Below are 26,068 nucleotides of genomic sequence, written 5' to 3' on the forward strand. Positions count from 1 at the left end.
TGATAGGGAACTCACCACCTCCTGCAGAAGCCATTTCCAGTCATCCTGGAGCAGCTCCAAAAGCAACTAGGAGACAGTCTGAGGATGGAGCTAAGCTGACCTTGGTGGTGGGAGAGGGTAGGAATTAAACCAGAGAGACACCATGAGAGGAAGGAGTCTGCGGGAGGGGGTGTGACAGGAGTGGTCAAGCAAGAGCCTGGCGACCTGGGACACATGAAGGCCAGGAGATGTCAGCCAGGGCCTCACAGCAGAGTGACAGGATGGCTGGAAGCAGGCTGGAGGTTCAAAGATGAGGGGGAGGTGAGAGAGCAGAATGAACACAAAAGTTTGGGCCCCAACTTTTAAAGATCTGAGAGATCTGAGTTCATTTTGGTGCTGTTGGGAAGAATTTGAAAGGGAAGATGGCTGCCTAGATAAGAGTGCAAATGAGTGGCCGTCCAGGGTCCCAGGGGGTGAGGTGAGGGGCCCCAGTACATTGATAGAAGGATCCAAGAGAACTCTGCCACTGGAACAGGTGGGGGGTGGGCAGACACAGTGTTGGGAAGCACATTAGCTTCTACTGTCTCTCTGGAGGAGGAGGTGGGCCATCTGCCCAGAGAGAGGGAGGTTAGGGGTGGAGAGGGATGCTGTGTAAGATGGGGAGAGGAAGTGGTCCTCTCACCCTTGGGGGGCGGGCAGCAGGGTGCTGAGTAGGAAGAGCAAGGGGCTGGCTGGGCAGTGACAAGCTGAGGCCAGCCGAGTGGTGAGAGTGCATGTCTGGCAGCAGGGATGACCCCGCCAGCGACCGGCTTCCCCAGCTTTGCTCTTGGCAGTGGAGGTGGGGGAGGGCAGCTCCAAGCTGGAGGCTGCTGGGATTCCTCCCGGGCTGGGGGGCTGCCAGCCAGGCAGGACCACAAGACAGGCGGCCAAGAGAACCGTGGATGGTGGCGGAAGAGTGTTTGAATCAAGGACTAGGCAACCTCAGCTGGGGACGGAGGGAAATGAAGACAGAAGGGGCAGCAGGGGAGGAAGCAAAGCCCAGAGCCCTGCGGAGTCTGGAACCCATGTCCTACAAGGGACTGAGAGTGGGTTGGAGGGCCTGAAGGCTGTGGGACGAGAAGGGGTGCCTGACTCAGCGATTTCAGGGGTGGAGCAGTTCCAGGTGGTGACATGGTCTTGGGCAGCCCTCTGTGGGGGTGGCTGAGGTGGAGAGCAGAGGAGTGGGTCACTGGGGATGCCGAGGTCATGGAATGAGCGGTCACTGGCTCAGGCAGGCTGACACGTGGCTGCTGAGCTCTTCCCGAGGGCAGGAATGAGGCATGCGGGAAGACTGTGAGCCACAATCACCCATGAATGGAAGGGGTGGGGAAGTGGCGGATTTGGACAGCCTGCCATAGAACAGAGCTTGGCCGCTTGAAGCTCACTTGGTGCTTGCAGCCAACCTCCAGCAAAGAGCTGGCAGCTCTGCAGCGTCAGTCATGCTCAGAGACCTCTCTGGTTTCACAGCCTTGTAGGCTGAGACCAAGCCTCTATAGGCACCAAGACAGGCCAGAGCTAGCTGCATAGGCAGGTGGGCAACGGGGCAGTGGGATGACTGACGTCTGCCCTCTGACCAATGGCATGGCATCAGGCCTCCGCCAGCCAGCCTCACTGGCAAGGCCAGCACATTCACCAGGAAGGTGAAGGAGCCTTGTGCAAACAAGTCTCAGGAAAAGGCTGGGCTCTGGCAATAAACAGGACGCTTCCTGGTAAGCCCTCAGCTCCGGCCTGGGGGCAGGGGCTGTGGTGGACCAGGCTAGGGGTCGCCCAACAGATGGGGCTGCTGAGGACTGACCTCCGATGTGGCAGCACAAGACACTCCATCTCAGGCCCCCCACACCAGCAGGACCATGTCGGCTGGACCTTGACCGAGGCCAGGGCTGAGCGAGGATGAGCCTGGCCAGGACAGCCTGGAGGCCTCCAAGGAAGGACTCTGGCCAGGGTGGAACAGCTTCCCAGCCTTTAGGTGTCCCAGTCCGTGGCTCCCACGAGATTATGGAGCCCTTCTGGCTGCAGCTCTTGAGATCTTGAGCAAGTGGCTGCTCCTTGCTGGGGGAGAGAATCAGGCCAGCAGCAGGTATCTAGCCCTGTCCCTCTGGGGACAAGCAGGGCAAGTGGGCCAGGTTCCCAGGAGGAGGGTGGGGGCACTGTAGTCAGGGAATGGTTAAAGCTACCCAGCACCCAGAGGAGCGCCTGGAAACACTTCCCCACAACACAGATGCTCCACAGATGCAGAGCTGATGATGCCTCTGTTCACCACCTGTGTGGGGGCAGTCACCTGGGCAGGGGCCATCTCTTTGTCTGCCAGGCCCTGCTCATGGCTCTTGGGCCGTCTCTATAGGGACCCTGAGTGCCCACCCTCTGCTTGCAGGCCTCAGGGTCCTTTCCTTTGCTCAGCTGCTCCAGGAGTTGGAAAAGGCAGGGCTATGCTGAGGCATCGGACAGTGGGGAAGCTGGGGCAGCCAAGAGTCATATGCGTAGCGGTCTGTCCGCCTGGGCTCCTGGGGACTTGTGTCAGAGTTGGGAAGGGCCAGCAGGCCTAAACTGTCCATCCTAAGAACTGGGTTCCTCAGAGGTGTGCCTACCCTGCAACCTCTGGCCCAGGCATGGGGGATGAGGACATGGTGAGAGTTCAGTGTGGTGCTGTGGGGTGACTGAGGAAAGGCTTACCACCTTCCCTGTTCTCTGTAACACCAGAGGTGCCGGGAAAGGAGATTCATCTTGCACTTCAATGTGGGACACTCTTGTCTGCCCACTAGGTCCCTGACCAGAAGTGACGTCACACCACTTTACGGGAGAGGACCTGGACGTCCAGAGTTGTTGAATGACCAGCCCCGTGACACAGCCCAGGAGAACTCTGGAGGCAGTATTCGAGGTACAGAGGCACTGAGGCAGCTAGCCTGAACCCCGAGTGGAAGGGGAAGGTGCTAGAGGGCACACTCACGTAATGAAGTCCAGGAAGCTGGCGAGTGGCTCGTAGGCGTGGTTCCTCATGTGGCGGAACTCCACTACCATCTTCTCCTTGAGTCGGTCATCGATGACCGACACTGTCAGGGGTGACGCTTCGTTGGCCAGGAAGTTGCCATAGTCGGTACTCTGCAGATGCAGCTTCAGGTCTGAAACCCAAGGGTGGAAGGTGAGGGCTGGGCTCGCTAAGCCACTCCATGGGCCCCAAGCCCCTATCCCCAACTGAACCTGAGGTCCCAGCCTCTAACCTGCAGTCATGTCCTCCTACTCTCCTGACCTCCTGCCCCTGCCTCCACCTCTCTATCGGCTCTGGACCTACCATAGGGCAGCCAGGCAAAGGTCTTGCAGGTGCCCCAGGCCCTTGGGCCACAAGCCAGCACCCTAGGCCCCAGGATCCAAGCACAAATAGAACGACTGTTCCCTAAGATGACAAGGCCTGGGAAACCTGAGCCAAAGTTCCAAGGTGCCATCCGCAACCCACAGCCTTTAAGGACCTTCTGCATGCTCGACTATAGAACAGTCCCAACCCATAGCAGAATGAGACATGGGTGCTTGGAGGAGCAAGGCAACAGAGCCCCTGGCAGATCCAAGCATTAGGAAGTAAAGGAGATGCCAAAGCTGTGGGAGTACAGAGTGAGGAAGGCCCAAGATGGAACTGGGAGGACAAAAAGGGCACAGCAAAGGGCAGGGAGAAGAGACAAAGGAAACAGAAAACAGGAGGGCACCAGTGAAGAGTGGCCTGGAGGATGAATAAGTGATATGAGGGGGAGGTGAGACTGGGGGGAAAGATTGGGCATCCTCTGGGAGTGGTGGTCTCTCCTGGGCCCTTGGGACGGGTGAAGGAAAAGGGAGGAGAGGACAGGGCAGAGAGGCCCTGGGGAAGCAGGACAGGTGAGACCAGGTGGGATCATAGCATCAGCCTAACAGTCTCTGGCTTCTGCCCTTGCCCATCCCCAGCCCCCAGCCTATTCACCATACAGCAGCCAGTGATCTTTTAAAAATGCAAGCCAGACTGTGTCACCCATCTGCCTCAAACCCTTCTACGCTGTTTCACTGAGTGAGAGCCAATGTCCCACCATCACCGCCTGGCCCCTCTGGCTTTGTTCCTACCCTCACCCCCTTGCCACTCCTCAGAGGTCCCGAGCACATTCTCACCTCAGGCCTCTTCCCTCTTCCCTCTTCCCTGACTGGAAGGCAATGGTGGTCTCCAGCCCTTCCTTCAGACGTTCCCTCCTCAGAGGCCTCTCCTGCAGCCCCCATCACTATCCCTCTTTCATCTGTCAGTTTTCTTTGTAGCACTGAGCCCACCTGACACAGGATCCACCTAAGCTCCACAAGGGCAGGGACTGTAGGTCACTGTGATATCCTAGAATATATTCTGGTGTGTTTTTGTGCTCAGTAAATAACTGGAATGAATGAAAGAATGGCAGGAGGGTTGGGCGGATTCAGCAAGATGGCTTACTCCTGAATTCTGAAATAGGAGACACTGTGGTAGTGATGATGGAGCTCAGCACAGAGGCTGAAGAGGGACATGTAAAGGGTATGTGTGTGTGCGCGCACGTGCCCGCGTGCATGCTGGCCCAAGAGCTGAGGCTGGCTTCTGCTGCCTGAGGACTACATGCTTCTCTGTCCCCTGGGGAGGCTGCCTAGCAGATGACAGGATGGGGCACACTTGTTACCAATTCCACAAACCCTCCTGACCAAGGCCTCCTTGGGTGTCCTTGGCACCCAGAGGGCCATGCTGTCCTGGGCTGCTTAGGAGAAGGGAGGGTGGGGCACATAATCCCTTTACAGGCTGAGGGGCCCCTCCACAGGAGGGACCTTCCTCCTGTACCCCATCAAGAGAAGAATGTCCCCAGCCTGGAGAGATGGAGGAAGGGTGTATGCAAGCCGCTGCAGGGGACCAGGCCTTCCAGCTGCATCTCTGGGTGGGCAGGTGGCAGCAGGCACTCACGTCCTCTGTGGCTCCTAAGCACTGAAGGAGTGGACTCCACCTTGCTGAGGCTGGCAGGGGGAACCTGCTGCCTTCCCCGTCACGCTACCACTCACACCTACTTTTCTTCCATGGCCACTTGTGCTAGTTTGGATATATTATGCCCCCCAAAACGCCATTATCTTTGATGCAATCTTGTGTGGGCAGATGTATTAGTGTTGATTTGATTGTAATTCTTTTAGTGTTTCCATGGAGATGCCACCCACCCAACTATGGGTGATAACTCTGACTGGATAGTTTCCATGGAGGTGTGGCCCTGCCCATTCAGTGTGGGCCTTGATTAGTTTACTGGAGCACTATATAAACTCAGACAGAAGGAGCGAACTTGCTACAGCCAAGAGGGACACTTTGAAGAATGCACAGGAGCTAAGAGAGGAGATGCAACTTACAGAGACATTTTGAAGATGGCCATTGAAAGCAGAGTTTTGCTGATGCTTTGGAGGTACTAGCCCAGAGTTTTCCCTGAGAAGCTGCAGTCTAGAGAGGAACGTCCTGGGAGAAAGCCATTTTGAAACCAGAACTCCGGAGCAGACACCAGCCACGTGCTTTCCCAGCTAACAGAGGTCTTCTGGATACCATTAGCCATCCTCCAGTGAAGGTATACAAATTGTTGATGCATTACCTTGGACACTTTATGGCCTTAAGACTATAACTGTGTAACCAAATAAACCTCTTTTATAAAAGCCAATCCATTTCTGGTGTTTTGCATCCCAGCAGCACTGGCAAACCCGAACACCACCCAAAAGGGGGATGGAATGAGAGGGCTAGGTGGGGCAAGAGAACCACCCCCTCGTCTTTCACCCACACACCCGCTATCTCTGTGAGCCCATGTCCTCCCTCCACGCCATGTGCAGTCAGCCCCTGCCCATGTCCTGGGCCTTGCTCCTCCCATCCTCACCACTGTCTGGCCAAGCCCTTGTTACTCCTAGAATACGGCACGGGTGAGAGAAGGCAGGCCCTCTTAGTGGACAGAGGATTCTGGCCTGGGCCCAGCAGGTGCTTAAATCCCCACGAGAGACAGCAGCCATGAGCCAGGGTGGAATGCAGCATTCCGGGTCAGACCGTCTGGTGAGAGAGCTGCCAACCCAAACCTGTCCATTTCCCAGCCACCGCTGCAGCCAGCCCACAGCCCGTCGCAGGCCGTGGAGACGACTTCTTTTCCAGGTCACGGCCTGGGCCAGATGCACATGGAGGGCACCAGGTCAAAACCCAGTCCTCTAATGAAGGTGCCAGGGATTGATTCAGGTGATGAATGTACAACTATGTAATGGTACTGTGAACAATCGAATGTACGATTTGTTTTGTATGACTGCGTGGTATGTGAATATATCTCAATAAAATGAAGATTTAAAAAAACAAAACAAAACAAAACAAAAAACCCAGTCCTCTTTGCAGGCCCCTGTGCCTGAGGCCCGTGATTGTCCAGGTCAGTGCATCCAGGCCCTGGACCCCGGCCCAGCCTCTGATTCCTCCCGCCTTAGGCATCCAGGGCCAGGCCTCCCCTGGGCACGCTTGCACACCTGCCCTCCGTGCCCTTCTGAGCCCCAGCACACACTGCTGGGAGGCTTCCCCAAGCACTGTCCCCACCCGCTCAGGATCCTCATGAGCTCTTTAGCGGGTGAAACTTTCTCTGCCCCAGCCATGGCCTTTGCCCCACATGGCTTCTCTCCCTGGGAAGGCAACTCAACAACTTCCCCACTGCCAACTCCCCTTTCCCTTTCCTGCCCTCAGTGATGCTCCTTCTAACACCTGGCACTGGTCAGGTGGGACTCATCACCCTAAACTGAGAAGGGGAGACCAAGACCCACTCTAACTGGAAACTCTTGGGGGCTCCAGCATCCTCAGCCCCAGGCCAGGAGCAACTTTTGTGCTGGGCCCTCTTGGCCAGCCAGGCTCATCTCCCAGACTCAGAAATGGAAAGTCAGAGGGGACAGGGAGCTTGTCCAGTCTCACAGTCAGGGCTCGGAGGGGCAGGGCCGTGGGTCACGCCTGGTGGAGTCTTGTCTCCAACTCTGGTCTCCTCCTCTCCCCGCCACCCTGCACCTCCCTGACCACAGGATAGGCCTTTCTGATACACACCCAGATACCCAGACAGGCTGGGGTCCTCTTTAGTCCCAGAACCACAGGCAGGTGGTGGAGGGGTCGGAGAGGCCAAGGGCATGCCCCTCTCCGGCCTCAGGCACAGCCTGGACACTGGACACTGCTGACCTGACAGAGGCCCTGGACTATCAAGACTCAGGGACAATTCCTCTGGCATCACTCATGGGACCATCCATTCTCTGAGAAGCCAGGAATGTTTGCGGGAGTGAGGGCAGTGAAGCTGAGGGGTGGGTGCTCCTTTGCATGCCCCCCAGCCCCGGGGCTTAGCACAGGCCTTACAGCAAACACCCCTGTGCCTTGGCTGCTGTGTTCTGCTGACGCTGCATCTGGGGAAGCCGTGGCTCCGAGCACGGCTGGAACGTGGGCAGCGGGTGGTTTCTGCTGGGGTTTGTCGGATCTGAGCAAACCCGGGAGACTGTCCCAAGAATCCTGCCCAAGGCTGGAGGAGTCTTCCCTACCAGGAAACTCATTTGAAAAAGCCCCCAGGGACGATGTCAAAGGGCCATTCCAGACCACTTTCCCTGGCCTAGCCCCACTTCTCCCTGTGACTCAGGGAGAGGGGACAGCCTGCCAGCCAAGGAGGCGACTTGGAGAGAGACAGGCTAGCCAATCCCTCGGCTCGCCCACGAGGGGGCCACACGGGGTCTTGAACCAGCCCTGACCCTGTTCAAGAAACTGGCGCCCAGGCCCAGTGGCTGGCAGTCCAGTCCTGGCACTTTAGACAGTCCTCAAGGGCTGGGACAAGGCCAGGTAAGACCCCCTCCCAACCGCCCCCACCCCCACTTCCTGTTCTCTCTGAGGGATGCAGAGGAGGGGATGTGACTGGGGTTGAGGTCTGAGTACAGAAGGAGAGGCCTGGAACTTGTTGAGAGCTTCGTGGGAGACCTGGCCACCCAGCCCTGGCCCAGCCCCCAAGGGCAACCGAGGACGAGGACAGCAGGGGCTCTGGGGCTGCACTAGCTAGTTCTGCTCTGTGCCCAGGGCTCAGCCGCCTGGCAGCCTCAGTGACAGCCCCTGAGAGCCCTAGACATGGCCAGGCTGAGGCATGATCAATGTCCTGGTTAGCACAGACTCGGGGGACTGCTCTGGTCTACCCACAAGCCCAGCTGTCTACCCCAAATCCTCCCATCTGTGGCCCAGCACCAGGAGTGTCTGGCCAGCTCAGGATCTCTTACAGCAAAAGACTTCCTCAGAGGCTGCTTTCTCATGTCCAAGAAGATGCTGCTGCTATCAGGAAGTTCTCTCAGCAGTCTGACCTGAATCCCTCCTGAGAGGAAGCTGACCAACTCAGTTTCCCAGTGTCTCCAGCCTCCCATCAAGGCTCTGGGGCTTGCTCCTCAGCACCCCTCACTCCAGCTCCTCTGTTTTCAGTGCCAGCAAGAGCTGCCGGGCCAGGGTCTTGTCCCTGATGTTCTGGTGAGTCAACCCTATCTCCTGGCATTCCCAGGCCTCTCACCACCACGGTGTCCTTTTGCCAGTTACCCAGCCCACATCTTGGCTCCCTGTTCCCAAGTCCATTCTCCTTACCATCACCAGAGTGAAGAACTCCAACTCCAATGTGTCTGTCACCTCCACCCGGTGGCTCCTGAGGCCTTGTTGCTAAGAGCTCTGTCTCCTCCCCACTGTCCGTGGGGCCCTATGCATCAGCCCTTAGCTGCCCCAGCCTTGGTCCTCAACTTTCTGGTCTACCAGCACTATTCTCCAGCTAGAGCCACCCTCCTGTGACCTCTGCCCCAGCAAATGCTCCAGAGAAGCCCACAGGTTGTTCTAGAGAGAAATCCTTGAAGAGCAGAAAGCAAGGCTGCTTCCTCAGGCCCCACTGGAGAGGCTGGGCTGGAAGGACACACATCCAGCCTGGAAAACAAGAGTTCCTGCCCCCTCTCCTCCACAGGGCAGTGCTGTACACCTTGAGGTTGCCCATGTCAAAGACCATTGCCACGGCTCCAGTAAGGGCCAGCTGAGCTCACTGGTGGTACCTGAGCCGGGGTGCAGTCCCAAACCCACCTGGTGACTGTTCCTCTCAGGCCAGAGCAGACTCAAGCTGGCCCCGTAACTCCCAGCTGTCTCCCCGCCCCTGCCTATCCCTCATCCTAGGTCTCCTGGGCCAGGATCCTTCACAGTAGGGATAACCACCCCAGCCCCTGGCTAGTAGGGTGGAATGGGGGACCCCTGGCCTGACCAGCGTTCCCTGCTCTCCGTGCATCAAGTGTGGACTTGGCAGCCAAGCTGGGCAGCTGCCACCCACACCCAATTCCTGTTTTTTTTTTGATCCTTCAGCCCCAAGGTGCTCTTTCAGCCCCTCCTGAGTCCAGGGGCCGGAAGTACCCTGTGGCTCCTCCCCAAGCGCCCTGGGGAGGTAGGAGGGGAGGGTTCTCGCCCAGGGCAGGAGGTTGATCCCGCTCTGCCCCTGGGGCCAGGAGGCAGACAGGCAGCCCCTGGCACACCACACCAGGCGGGGCAGCCCCCTGCTCCAACCTCACTCATGGCCTCATGGCCCACAGAGGGACCCTGCTGGCCAGCTGGCTACAGCACAGTGCAAGAGGACAGTGTGTTCCCAGACTTCACTTCTGCTTTTCCAGAGGTCACTCAACGATGTTCTCCTGGGGAGCTCAGGGGTTTTCAGGAATTGTGGCCCGTTGAGTAAAACCAGATGTGCGAACACACTCCCTGGAACCTGGTATGCCCACCCAGCATCTCCCCTCCAGGGTGGCAGGCCTTGGAACTGCTCTGCCAGGCCCCCTGAGCCCAGGTGAGGGCTCTGCTGTGAAGGGGCTGGGCCTGGGCTCTATCCCCCAAGCTTGTTCTGCCCCAGAGGTGCTCCAATGCCATGACTTCCAGGGGCTCAATGTAGAACTCAGACAGATAGACAGATGGCCAGGCTGGTGGCCCAATCAGAGCCACCACCAGCTCCCCTACCACCCCTGCAAACGTGCTGTGCCTGAGTCTCCTCCCCAAGTTCTGGGGGTGAGACCTCTTCTTCATATCAGCTCCAAAGCAGATGTGCACAGTGGCTGGCTGGCTCTGCAGGTCAGAGTGCCACATCTGGAATGGTCAGTGTGGAAGCCACAGCATGGAAACCCTGGGTTTCCCTGGGACCTGTAATACAGACTGAGTATCCTCTTCAGCCTGAGGCCTTGACCAGGGCCCATCACGGATTCCCCACAAACCTCATGTAACTGGACTCAACTCTTCCTACCAAATGCCAGCTCCTTCTCTCTTCCCCAGATGCCAGCTGCTGTTCTCTACCCAGAGCCTTGGCACCACCACCACCACCTCCCAAGTTGGGGTGTCCACGGCCCCTCACCCCCAACCAGTGCAGCCCCACCCACCACCCATGGCCGAAACAGCCACAGGCCTGATTCCTCTGCAGACCCATGATGCCAGGCCATTGATTTTGGGACCTTACTCCTCAGGTGGCTGAGGGGAGGCAGCAGAGAACGTGGGCTTTGGAGCCACAGGCCCTGGGTTTGAATTCTGTCCTCTAGCTTAGCCCTGAGCAGCTGGTGGCATCTTGCTGGACCCAGGCTACTGGATGTTTGCCTGGCAAGAGGCCCTGCAGAGCCAGCCTCCCAGGGTGCCACAGGACTTCAACAGAGGCAATGATAGACAAGGAGAGCACTGACAGACCATACCACCATCCCTGTCCTGCCAGAGAGAATCACTGAGAACTTCCCAGCGGACACCCCAAGCCCCAGTCAGGCAGTCTCTGTTCTCCACCCCAGGCAGCTGCTCAGGCTGTTCAGTCCTCCACAGAAGGCCCTGCCACCCCTTCCTGTGCTCTGCCTCCTCTCCTCCACCCTCACTCCGACACATCCTCCTCTCTGCCACAGGGACAGCTGAGGGGCTTGTAAGGAATGGGCTGCAAACCCACGGGCCCCGCTCTGCTCTCCCCTGGAGAAGGAGGAACAGGGCTGGCTCAGGGTCCAGGGCTCCTGTCCCCAGACCCCCTCTCACCTCACCTACCAGTGCTCTGGACAGCCCCAAGGACCTGGAGAAACAGAGGTTAAGACCCAGCTCTCGGCACCACCTGCCACACGCCGTGCCCTGAGCTGCAGCCCCAGGGGCCTCACAGGAACAGGCACGAGGAGGTGTAGCCAAAAGCAGCTCTTGCTCCATGGGAAGCCCCGGGGCTGGCGGGCCAGCAGTCTTGGGAAGAACCTGGAGTCTGCTGCTGGCACAGCCACATGCAAGTTACTGGGTTTCAGTTGGCATGAGGCAGAGCCCCTGCAGGGAGAGGACAGTGAGTTCTCCTTCCTCGGTCCCTAGACCGGCATTTTGTTTCATGCTGGAGGCCTTTGGGTGAGGTGAAGCATTTGCAGAAGGGGGATGGGGCTGATCCCCCAGGTGGCCCAGCTGGCCCCACCCCCCAGCAACAACAGACAGAGGGCTCAAATGCGGGGTCACTTCCCACGTCCAGGAGGCAGCAGGATGCCTGCCTCGGGTTCACCACCCCTCCAGGACAGGTGGCAGGTCGTGGCAGAGCCACATGTAATTACCCTCCATGCTCTCAGGAACACCTTGTCCCTACGGCTGGAGAACGACAGCATCTCCCACATCCCATGAGGAAGTCAACCCATTCGATAGGCAGGAAGGTGCCAGGCAGGCGACAGTCCTGTGTACCAAAGGGAGGGGCAGAACTTGTTACTGCTGCACCCAGGGCAAGTTCCAAGAATCTCCTGTGACTGAGCGGAGATCCGCCTGGACACCCCTTACAAGGCCATCTCCGCCCAGGCCCTAAGTCTCCACGGGGACCGGCATGTTCCAGGGGACATGGGGCTGGAGGGCAGCATCCCCGTGTTCTCCAGCCACAGCTGAGACTGAGAATTGGATATCCCTGCCTCACCCTAGGAGGCGAAGGCCACATCCCCCTCTGCAGCTCCCTTTTGACCTTGAACGAGCTTTCTTCTCCAGGCTTGCCACTGCAGTTGCAGAACCTATAGGTTGGAATGGATTCAAGACTGCAAGGAAGCTACTTTTCATTTTCCCAAAGAGCTGAGTTTCACTGGGTGTGAGTGAGAGAGAAGTAAAGGGGTCTGGCCTGGCCAGGTGCCAGGCATCCCAGGGAAGGTCAGCCGTGGCAGTGACCTGTGCCCAAAGGCTGGCCCATGTCCAGGTATGGCTCTTGGGTCCTCTGGCCTGCCCTGCCTGAGTGATCCTGTCAGCCCTTGATGCTGGCTCCTGTTCTACACACACAGTCCTTCAGAGAAAGGATGCTAAGGAAAGCCGGGGCTGGCTTGGGTAGGGGTGGAGAGCAGTTGTAGGGCTCCTCAGGGGCTGCTGTTCTCAGCAAGGCTAAGCCAGGTCAGGTCGGATTCTGGCTGGAGCATCCAGCCAGCTCCATGGTGTACAAAGCCAGCCCAGCAGAGGGAAGTGGGTCCAAAGCAGAGGGAATATTCATTGTGCTTAGACCTAGACCCTGTGGAGGGGCTCATGGGACCATCAAGCCTTCAGCATGAAGCCCCATTCCTAGCAGCAAGGAACAGAACTGAGGCCTTCCAGAGCCAGGAGGCGTGGGCAGTAAACAGCCAGGCCAGGCCTGTGTAGCCCCTCCCAGACTCCTCACCCACCAGGCTTCTCAGTCCTCCCCCTGGCTGCTCTGCTCAAAGGGCCTGGTGGGACATGAAGCAGTAGCACAAGCAGACTGAGCATGATAACAGACCTGGGCCAGCCCCTCGGAGGTAGGCTGTTGCCTGCTCGGGGGGCCTCATAGCAGAAGCTGGGCCCAAATGATGGAAGCCACTAAGGACATGGAATCTGGGCCGGGCCTGAAGGATAATCCCAGGATACTCTGTTCCCCTGGGCCTTGCCACATGGTATCTAGCTAGGAGCTTAAAGGGTTAGGAGTGGGGGAATATGAGTGAGTTGCAACCCATGACCTGGCAGCCTCAGGGCCCAGAAGCAGGGCCTCTTTTCTCCTGGCCATCCCTTCCTGAGTTGGGGGCCGAGCACACAGAGGCACAGTCCAGACATTCCTGAGTGAACAAATGAAGGCATAAATGTGTGAAAGAACCAAAGAATGTGGAGCGACTTGATAGTAAGAGCCAAGTCAAGCATTAGGAGAACAGACGCAAGCCCCTGTCCCATCTGGGACCTGATTTCCCATGTATACTAAGAGGGTTAGTTAAGTTTATCTTCAGGGTACTGTTCAGCTCTGATGCTATTCTACCCTGATCAGGCCCAAACTGTGCTGACTTCCTACAACCCCAACCCTGAGGGCCACTGAGGGGCTCAGGGTGAGACCAGAAGCCTGGGTACCCAGGGAAGTCCAGAGTAGCTGCAGCGGGACTGATGGCAGATGCAGGAGAGAACCTGGGGCTGTGGAGCTTCTGAGTAGCTACTAGCAGGACAGGGGGCAGGCAGTGAAGGATGTGTTGTACCCCAAGGACACCACAGATGTCTTCTCAGTGGGGAAAGCCCCACCTGCCCATTAAACATGAAGCCTCAGCTGAGGTCAAGGCCTGAAAACCAGTAACAAAGGGGTCAAGGTCTGGGCAAGTGCTGCAGGCCAGGCCAGCGCTGGGCCAGGAAAGGAGTGCCCAGGTCCCAATCAGGGCTGTTTCTCCCCATGCTCAGGACCACCCATGTTCACACAGGGACAGCCCCAGCCCGGCCCCTTGGGCACATCACCATCCCTCGGAGGAGCTGCAGGGCACTGGAGGGGGCCGGGCAGAGCAGGCTCCAGACTGGCTGCCAGCAGTCCTGGTCCAGGCCACGCAAGAGCAGCCTCAGCTACTAAGCAGCCCCGCAGGGCCTCGATATTAAGACAAGGAAGGCCAAAATTCCAGAGCAGGACATTGATGTAAAAAAAAAAAAAAAAAAAAAAGACCAACGAGTAGATGTTGGATGAGGCAGATGCCAGGGAGGCCAAGGGAAAGACCCTATAAACTGGGGTGCAGGGTGGGGGAGGAGAGCTGCCCCTCATAACAGCCCCATTCCCAGCATGACTGTGTGAACCTAAAGTGCCTACATGGAGTTCAGGGCGCCCAGAAAGTGTCTCTCCCTGTCACCCAGCACATATGCACCTGTGTATGTGCCACGTGCACACCTGTGTTCCCCCAAAGTGCCAGAAGAGGTTGGGAGGAGAGTAATACATCCTGGGGATGATTTTTCCCTCTCCTGGAGAGACCAGGGTGGCAGGACAAGAGTGGAGGCCACCTGGGCAAGGGTGGTATTTCTGGGAGTCTAGGAAGGATGGCCCTGACTTTGGGCAGCCTCAGGCTCCTACCTGGAGTCCCTGACACCCTTGGGTTCACAGCTGGCACACTGTGCTGAAGCCGCTGCTCTGACTCCAAGAGCTGCCAGCACAACCCAGGCGGGGGCAAATAAGGCAGCTGGGTGGACACGGCTGAAGCAGCCTGCAGTGGCACTAGGGCAGAGGGCATCCGGAAACATCTCTCGGCTTTTCCCCTTCCCAACCCAGGAAGCTGGGGCTCCAGGAGTGGGGCAGGAAGAGATGGGTAGACATTGAGCCATGAGTCCTAATCTGAAAAAGCCAGCTGGGACCTGGGGTGGGGGGGAGGGGCTGGAACTGGGGCCCAGGCCGAGCGCCTAGGGGCAGCAGCCAGGTGTGAGCCAAGTTGCCGAGGAGTGGCAGCGTGGCCGGCGCACAGGTCCAGCCACACCCCTCTCCCAGGCATTTGGCAGCTGAGTGGTCCTGGTGCACCCTCTTGTGGCCAAAGTGAGGTTGGCAAAGTCGGGGGCTCAGCTCTAACAGGAAGAGGGAGCTCAGCTCTAGCTCTCCCTTAACACATCCCTCCAATTTAATCACTGCCTCAGACTCCCAGTCTGCCTCTCCCCCAGCCATCAATCCCTGGGGCAGTGGAGCTGAAGGCACCCACAGAGTCGTAAAGGAATGTGTTATAAAGAACACGGAATAGGCCCGAGGTGGACAAGGTGGGCCTGTGTGCTGTCATGAGGGCCTGGTCTGTTTCACAGCAGTGAGGGGTGAGGTTGAAGAGGATGTGGCGGGAAGCTCAGGCCTCCTCAGCACCCCTCTTTACTCTAGTTCTCCAGCTCGGCCAGACCCTGCCAAGTCTCCACATCCCTTTATCCAGCCCTCAACCCCTCCCTACTCCCTTGTCTCTACTGCCCAGTGCTGTGTCTAGGAAGAGCAGGTGCTTAACAACCTAGAAACAGGACAATCTGTGATGCGGTGAACCTCTCCCAGAGAGGGGCCCCAGCTTTTCCACCCTTGTCCCCAGAGTCTAGCACCCTGCCAGCATCACGGAAGTTGTCACCCATCCAATCGCACAAACTAAGCATCCACTCTGGCTGGGCACTGTGCTGTTTCATCCTCATAGCTGGCAAGGAGGTGATTTCTGTTTCATTTATAGATGAGCAAATAAACTGAGGGGTTAAGTCACATGCCCAGAGTCACCCAGCTGGCCAGGAAAGGAACCATGGTCTGCCTGATGTGTGGCAACAAAGAGAACCAAAAAAGTGTCCTGGCAACCCTGAGAGGCCATCCCAGGTCCTGGCCCTGAGCAGGCTCAGAGGACTTCAAAGAGAGACCACTGCATCATACCCTCATACCTGTTCACTCTTGACGCAGATCTCCCAGCAAGCTGGAGAATGTCTGACTGTAGAGCTCAAAGCACAGGAACAGCTACAACTTAGAAACAGGACCTGGGTGCTTGACCATTGCGGAAGAGTGAGTGGGTGGCCTGAGAGGATGCCAGGCACAGAACTGCTGGAGGCAGCCCTGGGCCTTCAGGTCCAACAGTCCTAACACGGGAGAGGCACTACCCTGTTCACCGTGTGTCACCTAAGGAAGCAGGGATGTGAGACAAACACTTCCCAGAAGGTTTGGGGCAGAATGTTTAAAGTAAGGCACTGGGAAAACCTTCTTCACAGCTTGGATGGGTGGTATTGGCCTATATGGAGACCACCTCAGAAGACCCTAAGCACAGGTTCGAGAACTGGCTCCATCTCAGAAACCAGGCCCAAGAAATCACTGAGTAAATCCAAGAGGAAGTGGATGTTATCACCCATCAGAGCCAGTTCTGACCTGGCCTCCTGGGGTAGGATTTGTGAAATGGAGGTTATCAGTTCCTGTGTGGACTGTTAGTGACTTGACCATAAACAGCTTCCCAGATAAAATCAGGCTAAAGAGTACATGAGAGCAAGATGTAATCAATGAAGGGAAACCAGGAAATGGGGGTGGGGGTGGGGGACAAAGGAAAGAGCCAAAAATGGCCAGGTGAGAGGTGAGCAGGGGTGTTAGAGGGAGGCAGGTGTACTGTACCTGGACGGAGGACCTGAGGCTCCAGCCTGGGTGACATGAGGAGACTCCAGCCCTGGTTTGAGCTCTGGGGCCTGAGCCCTGTAAGAATCACTTAAGCACTCCCTGAACCCCAAGTCTTCAGGTGCAAAAGGAAGAGGCGGATGGGGGCTCCCTAAGACTCAGGCCAGCCCGACAGTGCTGCGAAAATCCAAAAGGCAAGTGCCCACGCATCACCAGCCGTGGACTCAGCTGAGACAGCTGCTGGCCATGGGTGTCTTCTCTTGCTTAACTGTATGTTCTAATTTTCCTTATTTTAAATATTTATCAAATGTATTAAGTCTAAAAAGTAATATTTGTTACTACATTCAAACAATGGAGAAGCAATACATTCAAACAATGGAGGAGCACACAAAATAAAGAATGAAACTCTTCCCCTTGCCAGCCTCTCCAATCCCTCTCCCCAGAGGTTGCCATTCTTAACAATCTGGAGTCTATGTTTCCAAACCCTTTTCCATTTGCATATCATCTAGTGTTTTGCTAAAATGGGATATTATATGTAATGCTTTGCAATTTTTCACCTAATAATATATTTCTAAAGCAGTCCTTATGATACTTCATGTTTTGAGTACATGCATAGTACTACATAGTAAGGGCAGACGATGGTTTATTTGACTATCACTGGATATTCTGCTGGTTCTATTAGTTTGCTATTACCAACCAGGCTGGTGTGACCACCTCAATATCTGCTTTCCTCAGCCCATCTATGACATACAATCTTAAAAGTGGGGCTGCAGGATCACAGAGTATATATATATATGTATACACACACATACACACACACACGCCTGTTTTGACAAGATGGTTAAAGTTTGTCTTCTAAACAGTCTACCAAGTCACCCTTCCATCAACTTTATTTTTGGAATTTAAAAAAATACACACACATATACACGCACATATACACACACATACACATAAATATACATGTGTATGTATGTGTGTGTATGTGTGCAGTTTAAAAGAAAACAAAACCTGCCGTGCCCCACAGACATGCAGGAGGAAGCACGGCAGGGCTCTGGAGGCGGAATCCCTGGCTCTTGCTCTCCCTGCTCCGCTTGCCAAACCAGGCTCCATGCCAGGTGTCCTCGTTGGGCCATGCTTGTGTCCACTTGGCCCGCTGTGAAGGCTGCTCTCCAGCCTCCTGGCAGGAACTCGTGGGCAGGATCAGGCTCTTAAGGCAGGCTTGCCCAGGCTGCAAACCAGCTGATGGCGAGTGTGGGCCCTAACAGCAGCCAGCCAGTGTGCACTGATGACTTCCAGATTGGTATCTTCAGCGCTACTTCCCCTGAACTCCAGATCCACACAGCCACCTGCCTGCTGCCGGACTCCTCCCTGAGACAGTGGGACTCAGCGCATGAGACAGAATGCCTCCTCGTCCACCACCCTATCTTCACCCCAAACCTTCTCCTCCTCTGATGGTCCCATCTCAGTAACAGCCCCAGCGCACCACCCCACCCCATCCCCAAGTCATTCATGAAGTCAGAAGCCTGAGAACCATCCTGCGCTAACCTCTCTCATCCCCACACCTAATAAAAACTGGCCAAATCCTGTTGGTTTCATCCTCTGAACTGGTCTCTAACCCGGTCCTTCACAGCCCCTCATGCCATTCCTGCCCTGGTTCAGCCCACATGTCCTCTCACCCGGACAGCGGGGCCAGCGGCCAGCTAGGGTCCTGCCTCTAGCCTGGCTCCCCACTGAATCCATTCTCCAGAGCCCCAGAGCAAGTTTCTAACTGCATCACACCACCAAGCCCACCTTCTCCATAATCCCCCCTTCTTCATCAACTGAGGGGTCAAGTCTAAGTAGGTTCACGGCAGCAAGACACCAAACCTCCCTCCGACCTATCCCCACCCCCATCCCCATTCTGGGGCCTCATCCCGTCGGACAGCAAGCTGGAGGGGAGCAGTCAAGGCAGCAGGCTGCCACGGTTGCCGAAGACCCATGCCAGCTTACGAAAACCCCCGGGAGACAGGGCTGGGGGGGGGTCTCTTCAGGCGACGGCACCACTGTCCAGGGAAGTCAGGACAACATGGCCATCACGGAAAGCAGTGTGGTGGTTCCTCAAAAAGCTAAATACAGAAGTACCGTATGACCTGATGTTCCCAACGCAACTGAAAACAGGGACACGAACAGATATGTGCACTCCAATGTTCACAGCAGCATTATTCAAGTGTTCATCACAGACAAATGGATAAACAAAACGTGGTATATACACATAATGGAATATTATTCAGCCATAAGAAGGAATGACATTCTGAGACATGCTGCAATATGGAAGATCTTAAAAACATTATGCTAAGTGAAACAGGCAAGGCACATAAGGACAAATACTGTACTATTTCACTTATATGAACTATCTAGAAATAACAAAATTTGTAGACAGAAAGTAGATTAGAGGTTGCCAGGGAACAAGGGGAGGCAGGAAATGGGAGATGTTGCTTGGTGACTATAGAGTGTTTGTAAGTTTTAGAAGTTTTAAAATAAAATTTAAAAAAATTTTTTCCAGGCAAGACCATCAAAAACTCTTAGACAAGGCATTTCCCACACACTGACCTAATTTAAGAATCTCTTTTTTTTCTTTTCTTTTTTTTTTTTTTTTTTTTTGAGCTGTAACTCTCGTTCCTCCTGCTGTCCCCAGGTACCCAGGGCCTTCCCTGGACAGCCCAAGGCACCTATCCAGACTCAGCGCCTGCACGTCCCTGACACATGCTCCACTCCACCTCTTTCCCGAAGCTCCCCTGATACTCGCGCAGTTTCATGTTTCTGAGGCTCTGCTAATGCCATTATTTCTCCTTAGGATGTTCTTCCCACCTCCTTGACCCCGCTAACTTTTTTCTTTTTTTGGTCAGTTTTATTGAGATATAATTAACATACCCTACAATTTACCCATTTAAAGTATACAATTCAATGGCTTTAATAGTATATTCCCAAACAGCACCACAATCAATTTTAGAACATTTTCATCACCCCAAAAAGAAACCCCCTACACTTTAGCTGTAACTCCTTGCCCTCTTCCTCACCCCCACCCTACAGCCCCAGGTAGCCACTAATCTACTTTCTGTCTCTATAGGTTTGTCTGTTCTAAACATTTCATATAAAAGAAATCACACAATCTGTGGTCTTTTTTGTCTGGCTTCTTTCACTTAGCATCAAGTTTTCAAAGTTCATCTATGCTGTAGAATGTTTCAGTACTTCACCCCTTTTTATGGCTGGATCATATTTTAGAGTATGGATATACTGAATTCTATTTTTCTGTCCTTCAGTTGATGGGCATGTGGATTGTTTCCACTACTAGGCTAATTTCTACTCAGCCTTAGTTCTCGGTTCAGATGCCCTCTCCTCCAGGATGGCACCTTAGGGTGAAGTCAAGTGCTCCTCTGCTGTGTTCCCAAAGCACCCTGTGCCTCCTGTACATTCAGGGCTGTTTGGCGTGCAGCCTCTCCATTACACAGGCACACATGCCCAAAGCCAGGCCAGTGTGATGTGTTTGCATTACCCACGGGTGGCCCAGCATGGCACCTGCCTCCTAGGAGGGACAGGAAGGAATGGCCGTGGTGGGAGCAGCCGGCTTCTCTGATGCTCACTTGGGGCCAGACCCTGTGCTTACACTTCACAAACATCTCGGAGGGATCCTATCATTATTCCCATTTTATAGCTGAGGATAAAGGACTTGTCCAGGATCACAAAGGCAGTAGGTAGCTATTTCAGTTTGCTAATGCTACCACTATGCAAAATATCAGAAGTGGATTGGCTTTTATAAAGGGGGTTTACAGGTTACAAAATTACAGTTCTGAGGCCATAGAAATGTCCAAACTAAGGCATCAACAAGTGGATATCTTCAATGAAGAACAGCCAATGGAGTCCAGAACACTTTGTCAGCTGGGAAGGCACGCGGATGGCGTCCGCTGGTGCTTTGCCCTTGGGTTGTGTTTCAAAATGGCTTTCTCCAAAATGTCTCTGGGCTTCTGTCTTCACTTCTTTTTTTCAGTTCCTGCCATGTCCTTGCTTCTTTCTCCCAGGGCGTTTCTCTCTAAGCTTCTGGGGATCCTCTCTTAGCTTCTCCAGAACAAACTCTGGTCTTCATCTCTTGCTTAGCATCTCCAAACGTCTTTCTGTTTGCATCTCCAAGCATCTCCAAGTGTCATCTCCCAAGCGTCAGCGTCAGTGTCAGCTCGAGCTCTCTTAAGTAGTCCAGTGAACTAATCAAGACCCACCCAGAATGGGCGGGGTCCACACCTCCATGGAAATAATTCAATCAGAGGTTCTACCCTAATCAACCGACTAATCAGTCTGCCCCCACAAGATTGCATTAAAGTATATGGCTTTTCTGGGGAACATAATATATCAAACTGGCACAGTGGTTACGCTGGGATTAGTTCATCAGTGTGGTCTGCTCTCACCATCCATACACTGTCTCTGCCCATCCTCTCCATGCATTACTGTTGGTTTCTTTTTTTTTTTTTTTTTGTAATAAAATCTATTCATTTATTTGTTCATTCATTCTTCAATTCATTCATTTATTATTTATTTATTTGAAATTATGTATTTGAGAGTCTAGATACCTTCCATTGTCTCTTTTTTTTTTAATCATCATTTTATTGAGATATATTCACATACCACGCAGTCATACAAAACAAATTGTACTTTCGATTGTTTACAGTACCATTACATAGTTGTACATTCATCACCTAAATCAATCCCTGACACCTTCATTAGCACACACACAAAAATAACAAGAATAATAATTAGAGTGAAAAAGAGCAATTGAAGTAAAAAAGAACACTGGGTACCTTTGTCTGTTTGTTTCCTTCCCCTACTTTTCTACACATCCATCCATAAACTAGACAAAGTGGAGTGTGGTCCTTATGGCTTTCCCAATCCCACTGTCACCCCTCATAAGCTACATTTTTATACAACTGTCTTCGAGATTCATGGGTTCTGGGTTGTAGTTTAATAGTTTCAGGTATCCACCACCAGCTACCCCAATTCTTTAGAACCTAAAAAAGGTTGTCTAAAGTGTGCGTAAGAGTGCCCACCAGAGTGATCTCTCGGCTCGTTTTGGAATCTCTCTGCCACTGAAGCTTATTTCATTTCCTTTCACATCCCCCTTTTGGTCAAGAAGATGTTCTCCATCCCACGATGCCGGGTCTACATTCCTCCCCGGGAGTCATATTCCACGTTGCCAGGGAGATTCACTCCCCTGGGTGTCTGATCCCACGTAGGGGGGAGGGCAGTGATTTCACCTTTCAAGTTGGCTTAGCCAGAGAGAGAGGGCCACATCTGAGCAACAAAGAGGCATTCAGGAGGAGACTCTTAGGCACAAATACAGGGAGGCCTAGCCTCTCCTTTGCAGCAACCGTCTTCCCAAGGGTAAAACTTATGGCAGAGGGCTCAACCCATCAAACCACCAGTCCCCTATGTCTGTGGTCATGTTAGCAACCATGTAGGTGGGGTAGGCGAATACCCCTGCATTCTCCACAGGCTCCTCAAGGGGGCACTACATCTTTTTTTTTTTTTTTCCTTGTTTGTCTTTTTTCTTTTTTTTTTTTTTTTTAACTTTCCCTTCTTTTTTAAATCAACTGTATGAAAAAAAAAGTTAAAAAGAAAACAAACATACAATAAAAGAACATTTCAAAGAGACCATAACAAGGGAGTAAGAAAAAGACAACTAACCTAAGATAACTGCTTAACTTCCAACATGTTCCTACTTTACCCCAAGAAAGTTACATAATATAGCAACATTTCAGTGAACTTGTTCCTACTACATCCATCAGAAATTAACAGACCATAGTCATTTCTGGGCATCCCCAGAACGTTAAATAGCTTATCTGTTCTTCTTGGATTATTGTTCCCCCTTCCTTAATTGCTCTCTACTGCTAGTTCCCCTACATTCTACATTATAAACCATTTGTTTTACATTTTTCAAAGTTCACATTAGTGGTAGCATATAATATTTCTCTTTTTGTGCCTGGCTTATTTCGCTCAGCATTATGTCTTCAAGGTTCATCCATGTTGTCATATGTTTCACCAGATCGTTCCTTCTTACTGCCGCGTAGTATTCCATCGTGTGTATATACCACATTTTATTTATCCACTCATCTGTTGAAGGACATTTGGGTTGTTTCCATCTCTTGGCAATTGTGAATAATGCTGCTATGAACATTGGCGTGCAGATATCTGTTCGTGTCACTGCTTTCCGATCTTCCGGGTATATACCGAGAAGTGCAATCGCTGGATCGAATGGTAGCTCTATATCTAGTTTTCTAAGGAACTGCCAGACTGACTTCCAGAGTGGCTGAACCATTATACAGTCCCACCAACAATGAATAAGAGTTCCAATTTCTCCACATCCCCTCCAGCATTTGTAGTTTCCTGTTTGTTTAATGGCAGCCATTCTAATTGGTGTTAGATGGTATCTCATTGTGGTCTTAATTTGCATCTCTCTAATAGCTAGTGAAGCTAAACATTTTTTCATGTGTTTCTTGGCCATTTGTATTTCCTCTTCAGAGAACTGTCTTTTCATATCTTTTGCCCATTTTATAATTGGGCTGTCTGTACTATTGTCATTGAGTTGTAGGATTTCTTTGTATATGCAAGATATCAGTCTTTTGTCAGATACATGGTTTCCAAAAATTTTTTCCCATTGAGTTGGCTGCCTCTTTACCTTTTTGAGAAATTCCTTTGAGGTGCAGAAACTTCTAAGCTTGAGGAGTTCCCATTTATCTATTTTCTCTTTTGTTGCTTGTGTTTTGGGTGTAAAGTCTAGGAAGTGGCCTCCTAATACAAGGTCTTGAAGATGTTTTCCTACATTATCTTCTAGGAGTTTAATGGTACTTTCTTTTATATTGAGATCTTTGGTCCATTTTGAGTTAATTTTTGTGTAGGGGGTGAGGTAGGGGTCCTCTTTCATTCTTTTGGATATGGATATCCAACTCTCCCAGCCCCATTTGTTGAAAAGACCATTATGGCTCAGTTCGGTGACTTTGGGGGCCTTATCAAAGATCAGTCGGCCATAGATCTGAGGGTCTATCTCTGAATTCTCAATTCGATTCCATTGATCTATATGTCTATCTTTGTGCCAGTACCATGCTGTTTTGGCAACTGTGGCTTTATAATAAGCTTCAAAGTCAGGGAGTGTAAGTCCTCCCACTTCGTTTTTCTTTTTTAGAGTGTCTTTAGCAATTCGAGGCATCTTCCCTTTCCAAATAAATTTGATAACTAGCTTTTCCAAGTCTGCAAAGTAGGTTGTTGGAATTTTGATTGGGATTGCATTGAATCTGTAGATGAGTTTGGGTAGAATTGACATCTTAATGACATTTAGCCTTCCTATCCATGAACATGGAATATTTTTCCATCTTTTAAGGTCCCCTTCTATTTGTTTTAGTAGAGTTATGTAGTTTTCTTTGTATAGGTCTTTTACATCTTTGGTTAAGTTTATTCCTAGGTACTTGATTTTTTTAGTTGCTATTGAAAATGGTATCTTTTTCTTGAGTGTCTCTTCAGTTTGTTCATTTCTAGCATATAGAAACATTACTGACTTATGTGCATTAATCTTGTATCCCGCTACTTTGCTAAATTTGTTTATTAGCTCTAGTAGGTGTATCGTTGATTTCTCAGGGTTTTCTAGATATAAGATCATATCATCTGCAAACAATGACAGTTTTACTTCTTCTTTTCCAATTTGGATGCCTTTTATTTCTTTGTCTTGCCGGATTGCCCTGGCTAGCACTTCCAGCACAATGTTGAATAACAGTGGTGACAGCGGGCATCCTTGTCTTGTTCCTGATCTTAGAGGGAAGGCTTTCAGTCTCTCACCATTGAGTACTATGCTGGCTGTGGGTTTTTCATATATGCTCTTTATCATGTTGAGGAAGTTTCCTTCAATTCCTACCTTTTGAAGTGTTTTTATCAAAAAGGGATGTTGGATTTTGTCAAATGCTTTTTCAGCATCTATTGAGATGATCAATTGATTTTTCCCTTTCGAGTTTTTTAATGTGTTGTAATACACTGATTGTTTTTCTTATGTTGAACCATCCTTGCATGCCTGGAATGAACCCCACTTGGTCATGGTGTATGATTTTTTTAATGTGTCTTTGGATTCGATTTGCAAGTATTTTGTTGAGGATTTTTGCATCTATATTCATTAGGGAGATTGGCTGGTAGTTTTCCTTTTTTGTAGCATCTTTGCCTGGTTTTGGTATTAGATTGATGTTAGCTTCATAAAATGAGTTAGGTAGTGTTCCATTTTCTTCAATGTTTTGAAAGAGTTTGAGTAAGATTGGTGTCAGTTCTTTCTGGAAAGTTTGGTAGAATTCTCCTGTGAAGCCATCTGGCCCTGGGCATTTATTTGTGGGAAGATTTTTGATGACTGATTGGATCTCTTTGCTTGTGATGGGTTGGTTGAGGTCTTCTATTTCTTCTCTGGTCAGTCTAGGTTGTTCATATGTTTCCAGGAAATTGTCCATTTCCTCTACATTATCCAGTTTGTTGCCATACAGTTGTTCATAGTATCCTCTTATAATTTTTTTAATTTCTTCAGGATCTGCAGTTATGTCACCTTTTTCATTCATTATTTTGTTTATATGGGTCTTCTCTCTTTTTGATTTTGTCAGTCTAGTTAGGGGCTTGTCAATCTTGTTGATCTTCTCAAAGAACCAACTTTTGGTGATATTTATCCTCTCTATTGTTTTTTTGTTCTCTATGTCATTTATTTCTGCTTTAATCCTTGTTATTTCTTTTCTTCTACTTGGTTTAGGATTGGTTTGCTGTTCATTTTCTAGCTTCTTCAGTTGATCCATTAGTTCTTTGATTTTGGCTCTTTCTTCCTTTTTAATATATGCATTTAGTGCTATAAATTTCCCCCTTAGCACTGCTTTTGCTGCATCCCATAGGTTTTGGTATGTTGTGTTCTCATTTTCATTCGTCTCTATATATTTAGCAATTTCTCTTGCTATTTCTTCTTTAACCCACTGATTGTTTAGGAGTGTGTTGTTTAACCTCCAGGTATTTGTGAATTTTCTAAGTCTCTGATGGTTATTGACTTCTAATTGTATTCCATTGTGGTCAGAGAATGTGCTTTGAATAATTTCAATCTTTTTAAATTTATTGAGGCTTGTTTTATGTCCCAGCATATGATCTATTCTGGAGAAAGTTCCGTGAGCACTAGAAAAGTATGTGTATCCTGGTGATTTGGGATGTAATGTCCTGTAGATGTCTGTTAAATCTAATTCATTTATCAGATTGTTTAGGTTTTCAATTTCCTTATTGGTCTTCTGTCTGGTTGATCTATCTATAGGAGAGAGTGATGTGTTGAAGTCTCCCACAATTATTGTGGAAACATCAATTGCTTCCTTTAGTTTTGCCAGTGTTTCTCTCATGTATTTTGTGGCACCTTGATTGGGTGCATAGACATTTACGATTGTTATTTCTTCTTGCTGAATTGCCCCTTTTATTAGTATGTAGTGGCCTTCTTTGTCTCTCAAAACATCCCTGCATTTGAAGTCTATTTTATCTGAGATTAATATTGCTACACCTGCTTTCTTTTGGCTGTAGCTTGCATGAAATATTTTTTTTCCATCCTTTCACTTTCAGTTTCTTTGTGTCCCTGTGTCTAAGATGAGTCTCTTGTATGCAACATATTGATGGTTCATTTTTTTTGATCCATTCTGCGAATCTATATCTTTTAATTGGGGAGTTTAATCCATTTACAT

At 51.5% G+C, this 26,068-nt stretch overlaps 1 protein-coding gene across 1 annotated transcript in view; it reads right to left on the minus strand.

The window, feature by feature from the left end:
• ATP6V0D1 (ATPase H+ transporting V0 subunit d1) overlaps positions 1 to 26,068 on the minus strand; it is a 60,425-nt gene that overhangs the window by 11,919 nt on the left and 22,438 nt on the right. The window contains exon 2 of the mRNA XM_037815611.1: positions 2,963 to 3,134. Coding sequence (XP_037671539.1) covers positions 2,963 to 3,134 — 172 coding nt within the window. The remainder of the gene's footprint in view (positions 1 to 2,962; positions 3,135 to 26,068) is intronic.

Source organism: Choloepus didactylus, chromosome 22, assembly GCF_015220235.1.
Source record: "Choloepus didactylus isolate mChoDid1 chromosome 22, mChoDid1.pri, whole genome shotgun sequence".
Classification (NCBI taxonomy): domain Eukaryota; kingdom Metazoa; phylum Chordata; class Mammalia; order Pilosa; family Megalonychidae; genus Choloepus; species Choloepus didactylus.